At 42.1% G+C, this 21,416-nt stretch overlaps 2 protein-coding genes across 2 annotated transcripts; both read right to left on the bottom strand.

The window, feature by feature from the left end:
• On the bottom strand, positions 1–3,390 carry LOC139907950 (cytokine-like protein 1). Its single transcript, XM_071894480.2, has 4 exons — positions 1,942–3,390; positions 1,802–1,846; positions 1,060–1,206; positions 1–967 (listed from the first exon to the last, which is right to left on the bottom strand). Exons 1-4 carry the CDS (start codon positions 2,086–2,088, stop codon positions 866–868), a joined length of 441 nt encoding a protein of 146 aa, XP_071750581.1. The 5' UTR covers positions 2,089–3,390; the 3' UTR covers positions 1–865.
• Positions 3,391–3,433: 43 nt separating this feature from the next.
• LOC139907952 (limbin-like) lies at positions 3,434–20,450 on the bottom strand. The gene is made up of 23 exons (XM_071894482.2): positions 19,964–20,450; positions 19,424–19,499; positions 18,909–19,093; positions 18,162–18,218; positions 17,862–18,048; positions 17,629–17,729; positions 17,330–17,395; positions 16,967–17,101; positions 16,467–16,606; positions 15,670–15,994; positions 15,032–15,271; positions 14,250–14,425; positions 13,423–13,582; positions 12,608–12,784; positions 12,145–12,455; positions 11,512–11,704; positions 10,348–10,491; positions 9,820–10,047; positions 8,996–9,228; positions 8,785–8,872; positions 8,387–8,562; positions 4,606–4,698; positions 3,434–4,289 (listed from the first exon to the last, which is right to left on the bottom strand). Exons 1-23 carry the CDS (start codon positions 20,210–20,212, stop codon positions 3,896–3,898), a joined length of 4,134 nt encoding a protein of 1,377 aa, XP_071750583.2. The 5' UTR covers positions 20,213–20,450; the 3' UTR covers positions 3,434–3,895.
• Positions 20,451–21,416: the final 966 nt, after the last annotated feature.

The following is a 21,416-nucleotide window of genomic DNA, read 5'->3' as shown; positions in this document are numbered from 1 at the left end:
AGGGGTTTTATTACATAATGTAAGATATACAAAGAGTCATAACACATAGGTACAAAAGAGTATACACAAAAAACACATTGGCACAAGATGTTACAGGATGTTCAATATGCCAAGGGGTCAAAGATCTGAACTACTGAAAAGTATGAATGTTTCAAGATGTTTGTGACAGTGAGGGCTGCATGATTTCTATTTGCATCATTGCATGAGGCAATGAAAACATTTTTTTTGGCTGTCTCCGGTATAAACACCCTGTCACAAATTCTCAGGTTTAAAACAAACTTAAAAACAAATTACACACACTTTTTTTTTTTGGACGGAAATGTGAGAAAGTAATGCAATATAAAGCCATCCGTTTCTCACATAGCATTCTCAAACACCATGTTAAAATGTCAAATGTTTACAAAATGCTGTATAGTACTCCTTTAAGACATCTTAGTGAGACCAGGGGTTATGGCAACACAACATATTTCTCTTAATGATACAGGAACCTTTGATCAGCCCTGGTAAGTAAGCAGCAGTTAAGCCAGGCTCACAAGCATCGCTTATTGGTTTATTATTTCAAGGTTTTCATCGGCATGGCTGGCATTCAGCAAATTTCCTGTGGAAAGTTCTCCACTCCTTGATGGAATGTAACCACACATGCCGACTAACATGGGTCTCCAACTTTGCCAATAACACAAGCTCAACTAGGTAAGAGTTGAAACAGCACTGCATGTTTTGCTACCACCATAGCTGCATCTAACATAGTGTAAGCTGCTGTGTTTGACTGCTTGTACATATAGGCCTACTTTACCATTCTACATTTTGCTGGTATGCGTATTTGTGTGATTGTCATTGACATGTGTGCGTCTGTTCCGTGTTTTGCTCATCTCTCCTCTTGCAGGAGCTGCAGCCTGTCCTCTCCGTAGCGAGGGCTACTGTGTCCGGTATCAATGGCCTCGCAGTCATCTGTGAAAAACACAAGGTCCTGCAAAAAAAACAAGAAGCAGGTCAAGCTTTGCACGTCTGAAAACAGAACCTGAAGGTCAAGAGTGCTGTGGCCTTTTAAGAGGGTCTTACCCGATAACAGACTTTGATGATGATGGTGTACAAGTTCTGGACTTTCTGTTTCAGCAGGATCATTCTGGGACGCTCTTTGCAGTGCTGGTTAGGATGGTTCAGCACCACGTAGAGGAAGTCACGGAGCTTGGTTATGATGCAGGAGTTCTACAAAGACAGAGCAACATCTCTGAGTATGAACACCTAACAACAAGAAACATTTACACTGTACTATCATCTACAGAATGATTCTGGATTACTTTAAAGAGGTTTTGTTGATTGACCTTTCCACTAACAGTTGGATGTCATGTGTTGTCATGAGGTCCAAACATTGTATTATCTCAGTGTCATCAGTTTCAGTAAATGTGTTAAGGCTGGGTATAGGTCAAGGGAAATCATTTGATTTATTTAATATACTTATATAGGCTACTCATCTTCATGTCACAAGCCCCCAAATTGACACACATTAGGCCACAGAGCTTCATTAGATAAGGTTTTGTCCCAGGAACCCCAATACAGGAAAATAGCCTATATATTGAATTAACTCTACACAATGTGTGGGAAGACAACAGTAGGGAGAGTGAAACCCATGATTTCAAAAAATTTTTTGAATTCAAGTGAAATTAAACTATTTCTCATTTACAGGGGACCATCTGGAACCCCTTCCAGGACCCCTAGGGGGGCCCGGACCCCACCTTGGGAACCACGGCTTAGACAATGCACTATTTACATCACGTGTATTATCCGGTTGCTGTAAACTTACATGAACATCAATGAAGATCGTAGGCAGGACCTCGGCACAAGTTTTCTGCAATCCAACAAACATGATCATTAGGCAAAGCAGAGCGCCAGTTTAAAAAGCCTCGCATAAGTTATAAATGCAATCGATGTGGAACTGCTCACCGTGCGATGATAATTATGTATTTTATCCAGCAAAGTCATTATTTCTTTGCTCAAGTCGAGCGCTCTGGAGTAGCAGGTCGGTGGCGCGCAGTCAGACAGCCGCAGAAAGCTGAAGAAACACACGACGGTGGCAAGTCCCAGCCTCATTTCGGATACTCTGGTTGCCGGTCAGGACAGGTTCCAGTGGCTTGGACAGTCCGCAGTCGTTCAAATCGTGAAGTGGACGCTTTGCTGCCGTTTTAAGGTTGGAGTGGCCCAAAAAAAGAAAAGATAGACGATGACGTTGCCGAGCGCAGCAAAGGCAGAGGAAAACAGTTGGGGCCCGCTGCGCCTTGGAGAGGAGAGCGCGTTAATGCTGTTTTCATGCAGCTTAGAAATGCCATGGGTTTCCTCCTTGGTGATAGCACAGCCAAAAGCAATATCCTGTCTCTACCAAATGACAAGGTAATTTCAGCAATGTTCGCCCTGTAGAGCAGCTTTCTCAACGGGAGTCCGGCCCCCAGGAGGAATTGTAGGGGGTCCCGAGCAACATCTGATATAGTTTATTTCACAATATTTTTGGAAATATTGCACAATGAAAGAATGTATGAATGTATTTGGCTACATGTTGTATACCTGTACACCTAGAGTGTAGACAGGTATACAGTTCTCATATTCAACCACAAAACACCTTGGAAATAAATACATGGGAGTCGTTGGCATGAAAGCTTGGGAACCCCTGCCATAGACTATTTAATACTATAGTGATTTTTGTGAAGAGAGGGTTAGTCTGTCCTTCCCCCACAAATCAAAGAGATCTAGCCTATTGAAATCTGATCCGTAGCTTAGTGGACCTTTTCCCCATTCAAAAGATGTTGTCTGTTCAAGAAAGAGGCATGGAGGAATAATGACTTGTGTGAACACTGGATTAAAATACAATCCACAAACATTTGATTGAATAGACCAAAGATTGCAGGGCAGGGGGGAGCATGTTGACGCCATGCATCTGTTTGTCTGACACTACAACAGACATGTCAACCACTCGTGTGGCCTTACAAATCATTCTGCCTATAAACTAATTTGAACTAATGAGCAAAGGAACAACTCTGAAAACAGTTAAAGTCAGCTGCCTTCACTTAAAGGCCCTGACACACCAGGCCGACGGTCGGCCGTCGGGCAATGTCGAGCCGTCGGTAAGCGTCGGTGTCCCTAGTTTTTGCAGTGTGTCCCGCACCGTTGGCACTAGTCGGACCCTGTCGGCGTCTTTTCGGCCGATTGAGCATGTTGAATCGGCGTCGGAGCCGTCGGTGAGAGAGATCACTCTGATTGGTAGTTCGTGTTTTGCCTCTGGATGATTGGACTGATAAATTCCTTCAACATGTGGAACTGAACAGGAAAGAGCCGAGCGAAATTTTTAAAATCAGAGGTTTCATTTATCTCCAGCTCTCGACACAGGTTCGGGAAAGCCCCTTGAGCCTGTCGCTGGAGTAACGTTATTCATGATTTCACCCATTTAGTGCGGTTTCTCCTTATTTTTCGCCTCCGCCTCTTCCTTTCTTCTTCCACAACCAAAAGACCAAGGGCTGACAACGCCAGTGCCATTTGCAACTTCTTATCAGACATAAGGTATGGAGAGTTATTTCCCCTCACGCAGGCGCAGAACGTACGTGCTAGTTGGCCGACAGGTGTAGTCTTTGCGGTGTGTTCAAGTGCAACTTTTTGGACCAGACGCAGGCGACGTGAGGCGACGCAACAGTCGGCCTTCGTCGCCGCTGGTTCTTTGAAGTCGGTTTGGTGTGTCAGGGCCTTAGAAACAAAGTCAGTGGCTACATAAAACTTGAAAAGTACAGCAAATATCCTAAATTTTGTGGCTACATATCAAAACTATTTCTTCATGTTGGACCTCAGTATTATTATACCATCATTAAGTACCATCATTATGCAAACGTATAGCATAAGGCAATGTTTGTAAATCTCAAGGTAGGCTTGTTGGAGCCACTGAGCCCTTCTTCAGATTGAGGAAGTTCCTCTTCCTCTTTCTCCTGGTGGCGTCCATGTTGTCATGTGACTCTGGTGGAACCCGAAACACAAACACCCTTTCCCCGGTAGCAGGGAATGGGATGCCCAGTGCGGTGCTGGCAGAGCTGGAAGAAGCCTCCTCTACCCCTTCTCTTGGAGTGTCATGGTGCTGCTGTGTGGCTGTAGTTCCATGGCATGTCATGGCTGATTTATGAATGGGCTGTTGTACGTTGGTAATAACGTCTTCCTTTCCCTTCTCCTCAACCAGCACCGGTGCAATGTCTCTTGGAGCCTGGAGACGAGGACTGGGGAACAGTTTTTCCATCAAACTTTGCCTCTTCTCCTGGAGTCTGGGAGATTGGGAGGACAAAGGAGACGTTGTTAGTGGGACTGTGTCAAAGTGCTTACCTCATGCATGTGGTCACTGCAGCTCAGTCATGTAATTCCTCTGATGAAAGGGATATTTCACTTAAAAAAGGATTTGTCAGTGGTGTTGGTGCACCATGAAATAGAAAGATCCACCTTTAGGATATTATAAACACAGAATCATTATTTTGAGATAGAGAGGAATCGGCAATGGAGCGGCAACCTTCACATACAACTCACCCCACTGCTAGAGACAGTTAAATAAAGCAGCTATAACATAGTTTGTTATCTTGAGCTCACCTGTCTCGGTCCACAGTGTTGCTTGGCACATTCCTATGCACCATGTCTTCCCTTAGTTTGACCAGAAGAGTTATACTCAACCCCCCGGGACACCTGGTCAAAAATAAATCAATGTGTAGTGAGCCTGGTAATCATAAACAGCTTCTGAAGACAATGCCAATTTCAGAAATAAATAAAAGTGAAAGTAGCAAAACAGAATACTGCAATTTCGACATCACATGAGCCTGTAATTTTTCATCAAGGGGAAAGTTACTCCAGATGGCCCCCAAAACAAGGAACTGCAGTGGTGTGCAGTACCCCTGGTCTACAAATCATGTTGCATGGACAGAGAATCCTTCATTATATTTATAAGCATCATCATGAACATTTTGGACATTTTTTCAAATGAATGAATTATGACAAAATAGGTGTCCACATGTGTTGCAATGTGTGAGGGAGCTACATGCACTCCCTCACAAATCAGGTAGAAAGCCCCCCAACACTCACTCTGTCCCCACCATCCTTGGTTATATTCTGGTGTTTTTTTTTAGTTATCCACTAAACAATGATCCAGTTTAGTTGATTAATGCAAATACTTTATTCCTAACTTTTGTTACAGTACCAGATTCCCTCTCTTCCAAGTTTATTTTCCTACCATTAATCAGTTTTCTCTGAGGTCCTCTTCCTGGTGAGGGGGCGGCCCAATCACGCACGCGCGCACGCGAGTGCTGCCTAACTACACCCCAGTGTTTCCAATTGCACTGTGCCAAGTGTGTCCGGATGAGAGGGGGGGGGTGGGGGTGGGGGGGGGGGGGGGGGGGGGGGGGAAGAAATGGGTTTTGAGTTTTTGTGCATTTGTTTTCTTTTCTTTTCCTGCCAGCCCAGTAATCATTTTATGGAAAAATGCTACTTGAACATTGTGTAACTGTGAAGCTAAAAGGAATAGTTCATCCAAAAATGAAAATTTTGTTATTACCCTCATGTCAGTTGAAACACTGGTGAAGTTCGTATATAAACATAACAAACAGTGAGCTAGCTGTCTTCACCAAAACAACTGGAGAGAATGGGGACCATTATCTTTAGAGTTACAAAAAGAGCAAAATATGCCCATAAAATCACTCCAAAAGCATAATCCAAGAGTTCTGAAGCCAAACAATTGCACTGTGGGTCCAAAAGTCCAACATTTACCTCATTATCACCTTGATTTTCCCCACTCACAGCTCTGGTTACCCTACAGTGAGTCTTGATGCTGTCATGTGCTCCTCAGCTCGTACTTCCGAGTTTTACAGTCATAAATACAACTCGACCTGAAACAAAAGTAGCTTTTTTGGTGACTATTTTAGAAACCAAAGTGGCACAGAGCTACTTTGTGCTGCAACGGCAGAATGAGGAGAATATTCACATCAGTTTTGTAATAGATACTTCAATAAGTTTATTGGCTAAAGGTAAAGAGTTAGAATGTCACATCTTGGCATCTTGGGTATCATGGAAAATTTTATTTTCCCATTTGTATTAGTCACTTCATTGGGTCGTTCAAGCGCACTCTACCTGTAATTACAATATTTCCGACAGTATCTGCTTGCTATTGATGTGACTTGTTCCACAGTACAGAATCTATAATAATAACGATAATGAGGTAAATATTGGACTTTTGGACCCACAGTGCAATCCTTTGGCTTCAGAACACTTGGATTATGCTTTTTGGATTAATTGTATGGTCATTTTTTGCCCTTTTTTGGAACTCAAAAGAAATGGTCTTCATTCACTCCAGCTGTTTTGGAGAAAGCTGCTGTGGAGCAGCACTGGCAAACTCTGGCTGTGTTATATTGACATACGAAATTCACCAGTGTTTCAACTGACTGAGGGTGAGTAGATAATAACCAAATTTAAATTTGGGTAAACTATTATTTTAAAACTACTTGCTTGTATGTCAAAATGGTTTATAGCCATTTGTACTTTTGGTGGCAGTCCTGCTGCGAATATGAATGATACTGACCAGTTTGTATTTAAAGCTGTGGCGGTGGGGTGTGACAGGCTGAGGGCTGGGGGAATTACTGTCGGCGTAAGTTTCACTGTGTCACTGTCTTTCTTTGTTTTTGGGCTAACTCTGGCCTTACATTGTATATGGTTTGAATGCCAAGTAAACCAGAAATCAGAGCTCTGAACCAAACTTCTGGACTGTTGTTGCCTTCTTCCTCTGCCCCACACTTCCTAGAACCACTAACCTATATCCTTTTGAGTAGGGGTTTTACACCTTAACCTACACAATGTTTGATAAAAAACAAACAAATAAAAAAAAAAAATGTTTTTTTGTCAATATGGTACAGTCCTCAGGGTTGCTGTATACCTAGCATACTGTACAGACCTCCATTATGAGTCTATACATAATGTGGCAGAATATCCCTACACCTGGCAGAGACCAAAGAGCTAAAAAAAAAACAGATCTTCCATATTGTTCCAGTTGAGCTTTTTCATTCCTTTGTCCTTTGGCTAGACAGCTCAGGTCCAAGGGGATGTAATACATGGGGCATTATTCATCAGCAGTGTCATCCAAACTCAGCATGGGCCAGACCTTGACAGTAAGTGTTCCACAGACCGAGCCAACGTATCAGGAGGAGATGGAAATTAAATGATGATGAGTAAAATGATTCCTCTCTATCTTGGATCAGGGAAATTGACCCTTGCGGGACCACATACAGACGATACTTGCTATTTGAATTTAAGAGAATGATTGGAGATGGCAGACCCTGCCTGTATATAATCAGTGTCTTCACTTAGAAAACTACCTTTTTAAATTACAGAACTATTGAACTGTGTCTGCTTACTTAGGGCAAAAGGGTTCAACAACATCCAAGTTGTTCTATGACTTTCTTTAAAAAAAACTTGAAAAATCCCACAAAGGAAACTTGGATACCATGGCATGACAATGGCTTTCATAGAGTTGGCTAATTCACATTCAAGTTCAAACAAAATTATTATGCAAACTCAAGACTGGTTTGAGAGTTGGAAGAACCAGCCAGATCCTGTATGCTGATGAGTGGTTTGATGAAATGTCCTTATTGTTCTAAAAAAAGGGATAGACAATCTTGGCAGTGTTCAATTAAAGAGTAATGTCTGTGATGTATAATTTACATTGTGTGGTAGGTAGTTCAAATTGTATAACATGACCCAATTCATCAGAGAGACAAAATAAATTAGTTTCTTGTGTGTGACCATGTTTTTTCAAAATATAAAACAAAGTGCAGCCACCGTTTACAGACAGGTAAATCCTGGTACAGCTCTCAACTGCTGACAGACGAAATGCTAAACATCTGCTGTGGGGTGCAAACTCCTCCAAGTGCTAGATGTGGGGGTTTGGACTTGGCATGTGGGTACATTTCAACAGAGAATCTAAAAAAAGTTCTGTCAGCAACACATGGTTCAGTTTGACAGATGTACAGATTTCCCAGTCCGAAAACAATACATTTGTGCAAGATGAATCTATTTGTGTGCAAATTTCCTCTTGGCCATGACAAGCACACTGTCAAGACAGCCAAGTCTTCTGACACAATATGCCTCAGTACTGTGCGCCGTTTATGCACAAGACTTCATTAAAAATCAGATGTGTGTTAAAGCTTGCAGCATAGGTATGATAACATAATGGCAGAAACTATCCCCTACAAAGAAAAGTATACTATATTTATACTTGCTACACTAAACAGTAATACTCACCTCTTACTCACCACTCTTAGGACTTTCTGAACGCAGATCTGGAGGAATGGAGAATGTTTCCCACTATACAAATCCTGAATCAGGTTCTTACCCTGAGTGGTCCTGCTCTGCAGAGGATGAAACAAGGGGCTGTTTGGGGCAGAGGGCGTCGATGATGGAGAGGAGTTCAGATTCAGGCAGGGTGGGGAGGAGCAGACGCAGGGCCTCCAGGAAAACCTCAGCAGACACCTGACTCTGCTTCACTAGCCGAGACGCAAACTCCAGGTCCTGGGATGAAGAGAGATTATCATATAACAACATGACATGGGGGCCACAAGAGCAGACACAGTGCTGGAGAAGAGACAGACATCGCACCATCACTAATACGGATGTTGTCTTCCTCCACTTGCATGCACACACACATAAGACTGTCCCTTTATTTTTCCTTGATATTAATGTATTTATTTATTAAAAGTCACATCAGAAAAAGCCACTTGGACAAAGTCAGACCTGGTCACAGTTTGCATACAGTCTCTTGAGCTCCAGTTGTTCCTTCAAATCCTCCATGGCTTGGCTGTTTGTGGTCGAGTCTTGCAACCTAGAAGCGGCACAGACAGTTGAAACTTTGAAGCCATTTGCAAAAATTACTAATCTGTATTAATCAAAAGCTTTTACAGTAATTCCTCATTCCTCCTGAGATCAGACTGACATGAAAGCCCACCTCTCAGTCAGCAGTGTGATGACCTGCTCACACTTGTAGAGCGCCTGCTGGAGGATGATGGCCATCCTGCAATCTCGTTGCACCTGAAACAGTCTCTCCTCCTTTCCATCCTCCTCCTCTTCATCAGAGTCCTCTGGGTTTGCTCTATTTGACTTGTCTCTGGGCTGAGCTGTTTCCAGGCAGTCTAACTCTGTCCTCTCCTTCTGAAGCTGCTGGTCTGCTTCCTCCAGTCCCTGTGGCACGAGTCAAATTAAAGACAGAACAAAAGTAGAGTCTGGAAACTGAAAGCTGCTCCCAAGGTGTAGAAATTAGGTGTATAAACTCTATTTTGAGCTCAGTGCTCTACATTAGACATCTTTCAGCTTTTAGTATGCCGACTATAAATTTGTTCCATGTTTTATATTCTGTCCAGCACATGTTTAACATTGGGATGTGCATGTTTTTAATCTTCACATTAAGTCACATTAAAGAAGAAAAAAAATACCTCAAACTCTGCTTCAACCTTATAATTATGGTTATTGTGTTGTTTTGACGAGTCACCGTTATGCATGTAAGTGCATTATAGCAACTTCTATAAAGTCTGGATATTACAAGTAAAAAAAAACTGTCTTCAGTTTCATACAGCAATACATTGGTTCCAGTGCAAAGGAGGCTAAGTGAAGCAATTGTGTCATCTCAGAAGAGACAGGAGAATGGAAACTTTCTGAGAATCATGCTTTAGTCTCAACCTTATTGGTTATATGCCTCAAAGCCCGTGTGCAGCCCGCAAAACATTTTTGCAGTGTAACAACAAAAAGGTCCACTTGGAGTCAACTATTTCCTACCATGCAGTGGCTCTGTATGCTCTGGGCCATGTCTTGTCTCTCTAGGCTCTTTGCCTCTCTGAGCTGCTGGGTGAGCAGGCTGTGCAGGGTGAGCATGGCTCTGGAGGTCTCTAAGACCTTGGTCCTCCTCTCAGCCTTCTGGTAGTGGATGGCAGCCATCTGCATTGCCAGGCTGTCTGCCTGAGAGCGCAGTTCATCCTCTCTCTCCCTCCGCATCTCCTCCAAGACCTGGCAAAATAAGGATGGATGAGTTGTAGTCATCTTATATAACCTAGAACCACATCAATGCAATTTAGACACTGAACTCTTGCACACACACAGCTATTTGCTGGTTCTTACAACTGCAAAAATGTAGCTGGTGTAGACCTATATGTGCTTAGCGGAAGAGTGTGATGTATAATCAAGACTAATACACTAGTCCCGTGTTACTAATCAATCATTCACTGCATTTAAAAATGAGTTATAGTAACAGTAATTGTCTGGAGTGACAAAAGAGCTTTTCCCTCCATCTTTCCATCTCTTCTTCACCTTGTCCATGGTGCTGCTCTCCATCTCCTTCTCCTTCTCAAACAGTTGGATCCTGTCCTCTAGTCTCTTCTGGAAGAGGAGCAGCTCAGATGTGTCTGCTTTCTGTCTGGCCTCACTGGATTTCCCCTTGGATTGCGGCTTCTTCTGTAAAAACCATAATGTCTTTGAGGTGGTTGGGAAAATGACTCCACAGCATGCTGTGATGATGTGATTAAAAATGAAACCACTCTGTGGAGCCCTTTATTATCTCTGAATAACAATGTGCACTCATCCTGCTGCCTCACAACTGATGCTGATCACAATGTGGGCTACATTGGCGGTCACCATTCTCCACTCTCATTAGTTTGAGAAAACATTAAATACCCCATTATCTCCTGCAGTGGTTTAATTCAAGTGGTGGTGAATTCCTCCCTTGAAATTAGCTACAGAAGTGTTTGTGCATCTTGATGAGATTTAGAAAGGAAATGTTTTTACATAATCAAAGTTAGCATAGAGAAAAGGAAGTGGACATAGAGGCATCTCTCCCAAAAGGAACATTTTATAACAGCTAGAGAACAAATGGAGAGAGAGAAAAAAAACCAAATGCTGCCAACTGTCTCTAATGGTAGCTCTAATGCTAAATTATCCTCCACACATGCATAATCTCCTGTGGATCTTGAACATGGCGGTTCTTCTTGTTCCCAGCACCACACTAAGGAGAAAATGTGTGTGTTATGTACTTTGATCACTGTTTCTCATGTTCCCATCTCCAACATGTATCAACATTGTACACAGTTCAATAATAGCAGTGTCTTATAGAAAGAAGCTCATAATTCTGTCAGTCTTTCATCAGAAAATACAGTACAAAGTGTGCAACCTGCTACTCCCACCTGCTTTTTTAATGAAATAGACTGATGAGGTAAATTCAGGCCCTTATTGTTTTCATTAAAAAAGAGGGGTCAAGACAGGTTAAAGAAGGTTTTTAAGCCTTGAGACAACTGACACAAGGATTGCGCCAAAGGAGGTGTAACTCAACATTAGGAAGGCGATCCAAATATGTCCTCTAGTTTCTCTTACACCACTAGAGGGCACCTGTGTATGTGCTGTACCACTTCAATTTAAGCCCATAAAGTTCCAAATGAATACATGGAAACTGAATTCAATAATGTGTGGTTAGTTTCTCACCTCTGTGTATGTGTTCTCCATCTGCTGCTCATGCTCCTTCCTCCAGGCAGCCAGGGCGGTGTGGAGTTTGGCTCTGCAGACGGCGTGGGGCAGCACCAGGCAGCGGTCCATCACAGAGAGACACTTCTGGAACTCCAGTTTCATCCTCAGCCTGTCATCTTCTGACAGGGTCAGCTGGGAAGAGCACAAACGCCTAGGACAGAAAGAGAAAAAGAAGACCAACAGATAAACACAACCGTAGCCATGGAAGAAAACATTTCACTTCCACGACCTGAAAACATTTTTCCTGGTTTGTTGATACTGTTTTTCAGCTCAGAAAAGCTCTAAAGGGGTGAGGTCTGGTTTCCACTACAGTTGGGACTTACTAATACTATGAACTATGTGAAACAACTTGTGAAAAACATTCTAGTATATTCCTGTAAAATTCCCTGATATTCCCTGAATTTATCAAATTCTGCAGCTTTCCCTGCCTGGAATACACCTCTCAAAATTGAATGATATTCCACAAATTCCATAACCAGTGGGAACCATGACACACACACACACACACACACACACACACACACACACACACACACACACACTTGTAAATGCTTTATTTGATCCACTGAAATAAATCAATGCATCACTGACCTGAAGAAAGCTCGGCCATGGGCCCTGAGCTCCGTCTGCTGCTGCAGCTCTCTCTCCATGGCTACCTGCAGAGCCTCCCTGGTGCACCTGAGGGTGCGTACGGCTGCCTTGCCTTCCTGGTGCAGCCTCTCCTGGGCCTGGAGGAGAGCGCTGGACCCTTGTCCCTGGCCCTGTCCTGGCCCAGACTCTGGTTCCATCTGGAGCAGAGAGCGTGGAGCCCCAGGGGGCCAGAGGGCGAGCAGGGCCTGGGATGCAGAAGGCTGGATGGCCTTGACCTCTGCCATGGCACTCTGGATCACACGCATGGTCACCTATGGAACAGGTGGAGGATGGAGATAGGGAGTGAAACAAACAGCTCAATATTAGATGTGTGTGAGTTTGTATGCGTCTTTCACAGTGATTAGGACCTAACAAGACAGGTGTGCGTGGTGAATGTGCCTGAGGTGTGCGGTTAGTGCGGCACCTTGCGGATGTCAGCGGCAGCCTCCTCATCCAGGTTGTTGATGAGCTCGGCCAGCTCCAGGCTCTGGGCCGTCAGTAGGTTCTGCCAGCAGTGCAGGTGCTGGGCCACCTCCACCCTTTCCTCCAAGCCCCTAGACAGGCCCGACAGATCCCTCTGCCTCTGCCTGTGGCCCTGCAGCTGGAGAGAGTAGGAAGCTGGGTTGGATTATGGTGATATATTATTGAGAATCATCATCATTATCATTATCATCATTAACACTCATCTTTACTCAACCTCAAAAAATGTACTAATTATTCTGGACCAAAGATTCCTTATGGTGTCCAAAATGAGATATCCACCATATATAAAAAATAATTGACACCTAATGTTAAAAATTTAAATTTTAATTTAAAGTAACTACTATCAAAGCCTTTAAGAGTAATCTCAAAGGAAAAATCCACCCTAAAACACTTTAACACTGTTGAAAAACAGCTATTAGTATTTCTGGGTCCATTTTGTTGTTTGGTAGTGGGATTTTCTTTTCCTGCATATAACTGGCCAAACATAGACAATGTGACGTCATGTTTCCAACGGAGTTACAATGGAGTTTGATAGTAGAAAAGTTTTAAGTTATCTAAAACACCAATGATAAACATCAAGTTTTGGCAGTCCCTCAGAATAAAAGAGCAAGGGCTTCTTTCTAGACTTACCATGTTGCACCGACGTTCATCGATCAGAGCAACAATGCACTGCAGCAACAATCACAGACATGCCTCAGTGTTCACCACCTAGTTGGCTAGCTAGCTGTATCCCCTTCATGTGCATGATCTCCTCACCATGTCAGAGATGAGCTCCCTCCTCTTCTTAATGAGGCCACAGTGCATGGCTCTCCTCTCTTGGCTCAGCGCCTCATCCAGTCTCTGCCTCACCATCACCAGCTCTTTCTGGGCCTTGTCCTGGAGCGGGTCTATCTGCTCTGCAGGCACTGTGCTCCCTCTGGTGGACAAGAGGACAGCATGCCGGGTTAACATACAGGTCTGTTGTCCATACACCCAGGAAATCTTGATTGACTGTGTTTGGGACGAAAATGGCACTTCTCCATTTCCACTGTTTTAGATTTCTGGTAATTTATACATGTTTACTTTGCTTTACATGTATTTCACCTGATGTACTTTCACTGTCTTTAATTAAATAAAATTTGTCAAGTGTCCAGTGTCAGTAAAGCATTCTTTTCTTTTCTGTCTAGCATTTTGAGCATTCCTCTTAAGGCTTTTCTTATTTTGGATAGAGTTAAGAATAATTAAGAGTTTAAAGTAGCCTATGGGGCTGAACGGTCACCCATACCTCATTACTGGGTTGATGCAATTATGTTTGCTCTCAAGTTTTGGCAGTTTTACTTTTTTTTAGATGGTGGTATTATAAGATTGATGGCAATAACACACTTTTATGTGGGAGTGGCATTAATTCTACCATCTGAAGTAGTGATTACGAAGATGTGAGTTGACACAACAACTCTACTACTACCACTGAGAAAGAAAGCCCATGCGAAAGTATTATGCAATTTACTTTTCTCCTATTGTAAAGTGCAGCTAGATGTAAAATTAAATTATCAAGTGATGATACCATGATGTGTCTAGGTATTGATACTACAATAGGAACCGACCTCCTGATGTGAGTGAACCAGTGGTCCAAACTGCTGGAGTTGCTGGAGAAGGTGTCAGAAATCAGGCTCTTGAGGCTGTGGAGGCTGTGCACCAGGAACTTCCTCTGTGCATGGCGTTCGGCCAGCACATGACGCTGATTGGCTTGGACCACGTCCAGCACCTCCTCTAGCTGATCCTGGACAGAAAGGAGAAGAATATTTAAATATTTTCATTTTTTAAGTGCCATCCTGACTTCACATGCCAAATGCCACAGGTTATGTGTCAAAATAAGCTGTGCATCTATTGCTACCTGTAGATCATATACTGTATTGTGTGCTGCATGTCCTGTTGTACAACTTTTTTGCTGAAAATAAAGATATTAGAATTGTAATGCAAACATTTGAGGTGAAATATGTGTGAAAAGCTGTACTTTTACATTTCACATTCTCTGTTCAGTATCTTTGCAGATGCCACCTCTGGATATCATTACCTTGTATGTGAAGTTAAATTAACACAACCAATACAACTTGCACTAATTTCTGCCTCCATTCATTCATTCACCAAGCATGACACTCAAATGGTCAATTCTAATGTGGCACTTTATTACTATTATTATTATTATTATTATTATTACTTTTGTTTAATACATTTCATCCAAGCCTGTACTTTGCTCAAGTCAGGCTGGTTTACCATGCATATAATAAAACAAAGACAAAGAATACATAACATAACGAAAGCGTCAAATATAAATCCAATATCAATAAAAAAAAAATTCTAATGTGGCACTACTTTCTTAACTTACTTGGCAGGTGAAGTAATCATGCTGAAGACTCTTGGCTGTGGTCTTCTCCAGCTCGCCCATCCTGGTGGCCTCCTCCAGTTCCTCAGAGAAGATCTTGTGGAGCTCCACCCGGCGCCACTCTATGATCTGTCTCTGGACTTTGGCCGAGGCTTCTTCGTGTCGGACGAGCAGGGAGCGCTGGAGCTGGCTCTGGTTCAGCTTGTGCTGCTTCTCCAGGAGAACACTGAACTGAAGGAGCTCCTGGGAACAGACAATTAGAACAATGTCTAGGTGACATTTGAAAAAGACAGAACTGACAGTTTGATGGTAGCATTTTAAAGAGAGTGGTAAACCAACAAACTACAAAATCAGGAATATCTCAATGCAGGTTTTTTGCAAAAAGAAAAAACATTCCTTTTTATACCTAATCTATTGACAAATAACTAGGAATTACTACTCTTCTGAGCTGTAAAGATGCATCCCATCCGTGTGCTGTGATTTATAGGGTGGTAATGATATCATTATTAGAGGCCTATTTATTATAACCAATTTCTATATAACTTCCAGCACGTTTTTACCCCAATATTTCATGGGCAAAAACCTTGATAGGTAAGGTGGGTTCCCATTTGAATATTTATACAAATAAATATTATTATTACCTGTTGGTCTGCATGCTGACACAGCAGCTCGGCCCTGGCCTTCTCAGCAGCTTCCCTGCGGTGCTCCAGCTCCATTTCCTCCCGAGTCTCCAGGTTACACTGGCCAGCCAGGGCCGCCATGCGGGCCCCCCGCTCCTCCTTCAGCCGGCCCTCCATGCCCAGCAGCTGGCCATGGAGCACACTGAGCAGCCTCTGCTGGGCCTGGGCGCTGGTCTGGCCCCGGGACCGCAGGCTTCCCAGCAGGGAGGCCATCAGGTCCTTGTAGATCTGAACCCGGGTGGCCTCCAGGTTGGTGGTGGCACGCAGCAGGCTGGACATCTCAAGGCTGGCAGGGAGGAAATGAGGAGTTAGCAGGGTGAACATACAGGTTTTGGTTCAGATATAGAAATTGTGTGACGTTTATTGTCCCTGGTGGATTTGATAATAATGTTGACATTTATGACTATAATACACTGAATATTATATACTCTGCATTGGACCACAGGTATGAATGTGAGTGTGTGTCTATGTGTTTAGCCCTGTGATAAACTGGCGGCCTGTCCAGGGTGTTTCCCTGCCTTCCACCCCATGTATGCTGAGATAGACTTTAGCCCCCAGTGACCCTGATAAGGAATAAGCAGGGAAAGGAAATAAATTAAAACTTACTTCAAGATGTGGTGGTTACCCATAGTATGTATTACTATGGAGAAGGCGGAAAAATAAACTACAAGGGAAGCAGATGTTACTTTAGCCACAGGATCCTATGCAATTGATGCATGGATAGTTTTGCTTAATTCACTATGGGCTGGTCTACTCACTTCTCCAGAGCCTGGTACATGTTCTGGGGATCCTCCAGCACCATGATGTCCACCATCTTGTCTTCAAACGCTGCCTCGTCTTTGGCTGTCTCACTCATGTTGCAATCTGCATACTCTGGGTCTGAATCGCCCCTTTTTTTCTGAGGCAAGCAAATATATATGCACAATATACATGAACTAAAACATAAAACCTTAAACAAAAATATTATAATATGAAATATTATAACATTCACTCAAGAATTACATTAAGTATGCTTATGGGAAAGAAATAACGTTGAAAACTTTTGTTTTACAAATTATCGTGTACTGCATATAGACTGGTGATAATGGACAAGGATCAAGATTTTTGTTTTTACAGATAATCATCAAGAAGAGCCTTATAATAGTTAAGTCGACAAATACAGTATAAACGTGTCATTAAGAATTAAAGGAGGTTTCAATAACAGTTCCTTCTTTATATTAACTAAATGGAAATGCATAAATGTGAGAATTTGTAATACCCTTTGCTGAAGAAGGTTCAGCCTGGTTCTGGGACCTATCAGGTTCATGGCCAGAAACCCCAGGGACAGCAACACCAAAGTAACAAAGAAACCACCAACAAGTCCAGCAAAATGGACACCATGATTTGGATAAATCTAAAAATGGAGGACAGAAACATCATTCAAACTCCCCATTAAAAGATGGCAAACGCATCTGTTAGGAATCAGTCTCATGAACATGCTGAATCGGGAATACCGGATAGGAATATCAGCCCTCCATTAAAAACACTACAAGAGCAAAGATGTGATGCTTTACTTAAAGCTACAAGTGTGTTTCCAGTAAAGGAACTGTACAAAAGTGTTTGGTAAGTGCCCACCACTTACCCTGTCAGTGGAATTCACCCTCAAGGTTAGATTAGCCATTAGTGGACCAAACATACTAACATCATTCTGTGGAGGCAAGAAAACAAAACTCTAGAGTAGAAGACACAGGAAAAGTCCTTATATACCTACAAATTGTGAATATTCATTTTGTGAAATTAAGAACATAGCTAATTATTTTGGTTCAAGGAAGTTGTTTTGTTAAAAATTTTATGATACACAACTACTGTAGATTATATCTTGTTGCAGATAAGGGTTGTCTTTCATTTTAAAAGGAGGGGAAACAGGGCAGCAAACAATACCTGTGAGGCATTAGAGAAGGTGAGAAAAGCTGGAAGGTCCAGGACTTCACTCTTATGACTTTTGATGTGAGCAGTATAATTCACAACAACTTGGGATCCAGCTGAAAAATTAAATATGTTATTTATTGAAGATGCAGCATAGCACAAATCTTAATATTTTAATTCAACAACAATTACAACTGGACATGTTTGGGCTACAATCATATTTTTAAAAAAAATCCTCCCAGACTTACCAGGTAGTGAATCAATGGCAAAAGTCTGGTAGCCCGTTTCCACCACCTTGCCATCAGTCTTTAGGGGTACAATCCCAGAAATGGAGTCCCTGACAGCCACCTGGGACAGGTTGGTGCCACCCACTGGGCCCATGTTGTGGATTAGCAGGAAGAATGCCAGTTGGGGGGGATCAGTGTCGAGCTTCACCTAGGGCCCAGAGGATATAGAGGATTCATTCTTCAACATGTACATTAGCAGAATAACTGATTGAGCACATTTAGCAGAAATAGGCTGAAATCCAAACAATCATATTGATGTACCTGTGCACACTTGTGAAATTTGACTCCAAATGCTGATGGATTTGCCACACTCTGAACCTGCAGAAATATTCAACACAAAGACATTTTGTAACTCATTCCTTTCAATCAAATCCTTCTGGGTCATGTAATCCCGTGAAAAAGTATCTGAAAGGGACTGTTTCAAGATGTTTAAAGTAAGAATTTTTTTATACAAATAAATTTCCATTTTGCTACTTTCTATTGTCAATTGATATAACACAAGTGATTCAACCTATTGTTCATGAAAGCTTTTACATTTGCTGTTTCAAACACACGGTATCGAGTAGGACTTTCCCGGGAAAAATCCTCTGGTGCACAGAAAATTATCCATTTTACATTTATGGAAGCTGCAACAGCGGCTCATTTGGAATAAATAGAAGAACTGGGTAGTTAGTATGAGCAGTGATAGCCACCATGGCTAGACAAAAAAAAGAGCGCCACCTACAGAAACTCAAACTTCATCAACAGAAAATCCAAAGAAAAAGACGTCACAGAACTGGACACACTGTTTGATTGACAGGTGATCTCTGGGAAGCAAAACCACAACAGCAATGAGCGCTTATCACTATCAAAAAAACACCAAAAAAAAACAACCATGAATCTCATGAATTACCACTTTATGTCTACATGCTCCGCAAACACTCAACACTGACGCCACAAACCCACCTCTTCAATCTGTGCAAAAATATAGGAAAGCATTATTTAAAAGTAGCAAAAATGCAGACATACCTGAGGCAGAGTGCGGCCAGGGTTGTACCTGGTGAGGCTGCTTCTGCGGCCTCTGCGGTGCAAGATGTTTGACATGAAGCTAAACGAGGTGTAAATGGAGTTTCCCCATGGGCCAGCAGGAGCTGCAGAGGAGATGGGCCCCTCCTCAGCAGAAAACACCATGGGCCCATACTTTTCCACTGTACCTGTGAGGTGTTGTAACAGAGGCTGAAAATGGCAACAATACCACAACATTGTGGTTGTACATTCACTAGTTCATTCAACATGTACACATCTCTAGGACAGCACTCCACATCATGTATTTTGATTATAAAATTATTGCTATTATATTCTGCTCTTCAGATAGTCTTTGGGTGTACAACATTGGACTTACTGTATAACCAAATAATATTTACCTCTCATGAAGTTATATGTACTTTAGAATAGTTTGCCTCATCTATGCATAGAAATTACAAATTTGTCCAAAATCTGGGTTGTGTTGTTTGTTGCTGATGTATTTAGAAAGGAAAACAAACCATCCATCATCTGAAAACTCAGCTCAGCTGATTTCCCACTGTGGTCATGGTGAACTACATGGAAACTGGACAGACCCTGATATTGGAAAAGGGGACACACAGCATAAATTATGTAATGTGTTGATATTTACTGATGAAGGCTTAATGATCCTATCAACTGACAGCTTATAGACAGATTATAGACATGCATACACATGGGCATCTCTCCAAACCCAAACAATTAGGCTATAGTTCAGTTCCTGTTATAGGCCTGATTACATATTTATGGTACAAATAAATCAGAATACTGGTTCCCAAACTAGGGTCCAGGGACCCCCAGGGGTACTTGAAGGGGTTCCTGGGAGTCCCCAAGAAAATAAACATTAGTTTAATTTCACTATGGTTTGTGAATGAAACCATAGTGAAATCTAATCTGATCAGATGTTTCATTCTCTCCAGTGGTATCTCTTCACCCATAGCATAGACAGACCTAAAAAAAAATCTCAGGTGGGGGTCACTGAGACGAAACCTTTATCAGAGCATTTGATTTAACCTACTCACCCCATGTGCCTCCGAGAAAAAAGGCGGTGGCAGCATCATGTACCGTGACACATCCTGAGAAGAACTGTTATGACAAGGTCGATGTCCAGCCTTGTCCCCCGGTATAGCGGAACGGCGTATGAATTCACACTGGGTTACATCATGACAACCGTGAAAAAATGAAGATGGTGGGAATAAACATGCCACTTGAAGATTAAAGAAAAAAGACCATATCGTAACCCTCTCCGCGAGAAAGTGTACATGAAGCATTCGTTTTTAGTGTGCAGCTCTCACCAGGGAGAGCCGTTAGCTAACTGCCTGCATTGTTTCTGGATGTTGTCGGTGTCCAAGATGAAAACATTTTAACAGCTTTTCGCTCAGAAACAACAGCTCTAGCAACGTTTCTGACACACATGAACATCTTATTTGTATTGTTTCAGCAAACAATTACAGCAGGTTTTTCAACGGTTTGTACCAGGTTAGCACACAACAAAAAAGTCCAAAATCACTGGTAATGTAAAACTTAAGAGAAGACATTTCCAAACTTGGAGGAATACTGCTCCTCCTCCACGAGTGTCAAGCCAGACAGAGTGAAAAAAAATTGTCTTCCGGTCTTAATTTTCAAAATAAAACGATCGTCTTGTGTATTTTTTTTCCAGCGTACTAATGTAAACATTAATAGAGAAGAGAACAAGGGCCATATATGAAAACAATTTTTGAGTTCTGAGATTAATCTCAGAACTCAAAAATTAATCTCAGAATTCTGAGAAACAAAGTTCTGACTTTTTTCTCAGAATTCTGACTTTAAACTTTCTGACTTTAAAGTCAGAATTCTGAGATTCAGACTTTATTCTTATAATTCTGACTTTAATCTCAGAATTCCGACTTTATTCTCAGAATTCTGACTTTAAACTCATAATTCTGACTTTAATCTCAGAACTCAAATACATTTTTCACACGTGACCGCAATCCTCTTCCGTACATTAAGAATTCGTGGGAGAAGGAATATGTTGTAAATTAAAATAAAATTGTTGGGTTTTCTTTTTGAAATGGTCCCTTTCGCTGCACATATCCACGGTAATGTAAGTCTGTACAGTGTGTACACTTTTCTAGCTCAGTGACACATTCCATGCTTTTATTTTGAAGATAACATTTCGTATTTTCCGGTCATATTCTCTGGATAACTTGACGCAGCTTGGTCCTCCTCTCCAAAACGACTTTAATTGGAATTCCGTGAGACTCGCATCATCAAATCCTTGTCCACCCATTGGCTAAGATATTCACCGAATCTGTCGTTGTTGTAAAAAGTTGCTGCATTTCCTTTTACTGAAGATCTTTGTGGCAAATGGTGAGGTTTCAAACTGTAAAAGTTCTTACAAAGGAAAATCATTCAGAAACACATGCTTGCAACAAATGTCAGTGTTTCGTCCAAGGTGAGGAGTTTAAAGTGTGAACGTTTGCGAAGAAGCGCTAT

This window comes from Centroberyx gerrardi, chromosome 5, assembly GCF_048128805.1.
Source record: "Centroberyx gerrardi isolate f3 chromosome 5, fCenGer3.hap1.cur.20231027, whole genome shotgun sequence".
Taxonomy (NCBI): domain Eukaryota; kingdom Metazoa; phylum Chordata; class Actinopteri; order Beryciformes; family Berycidae; genus Centroberyx; species Centroberyx gerrardi.
Note: the sequence above shows the minus strand (reverse complement) of the source record. Positions and strands in the feature narration are given on the sequence as shown.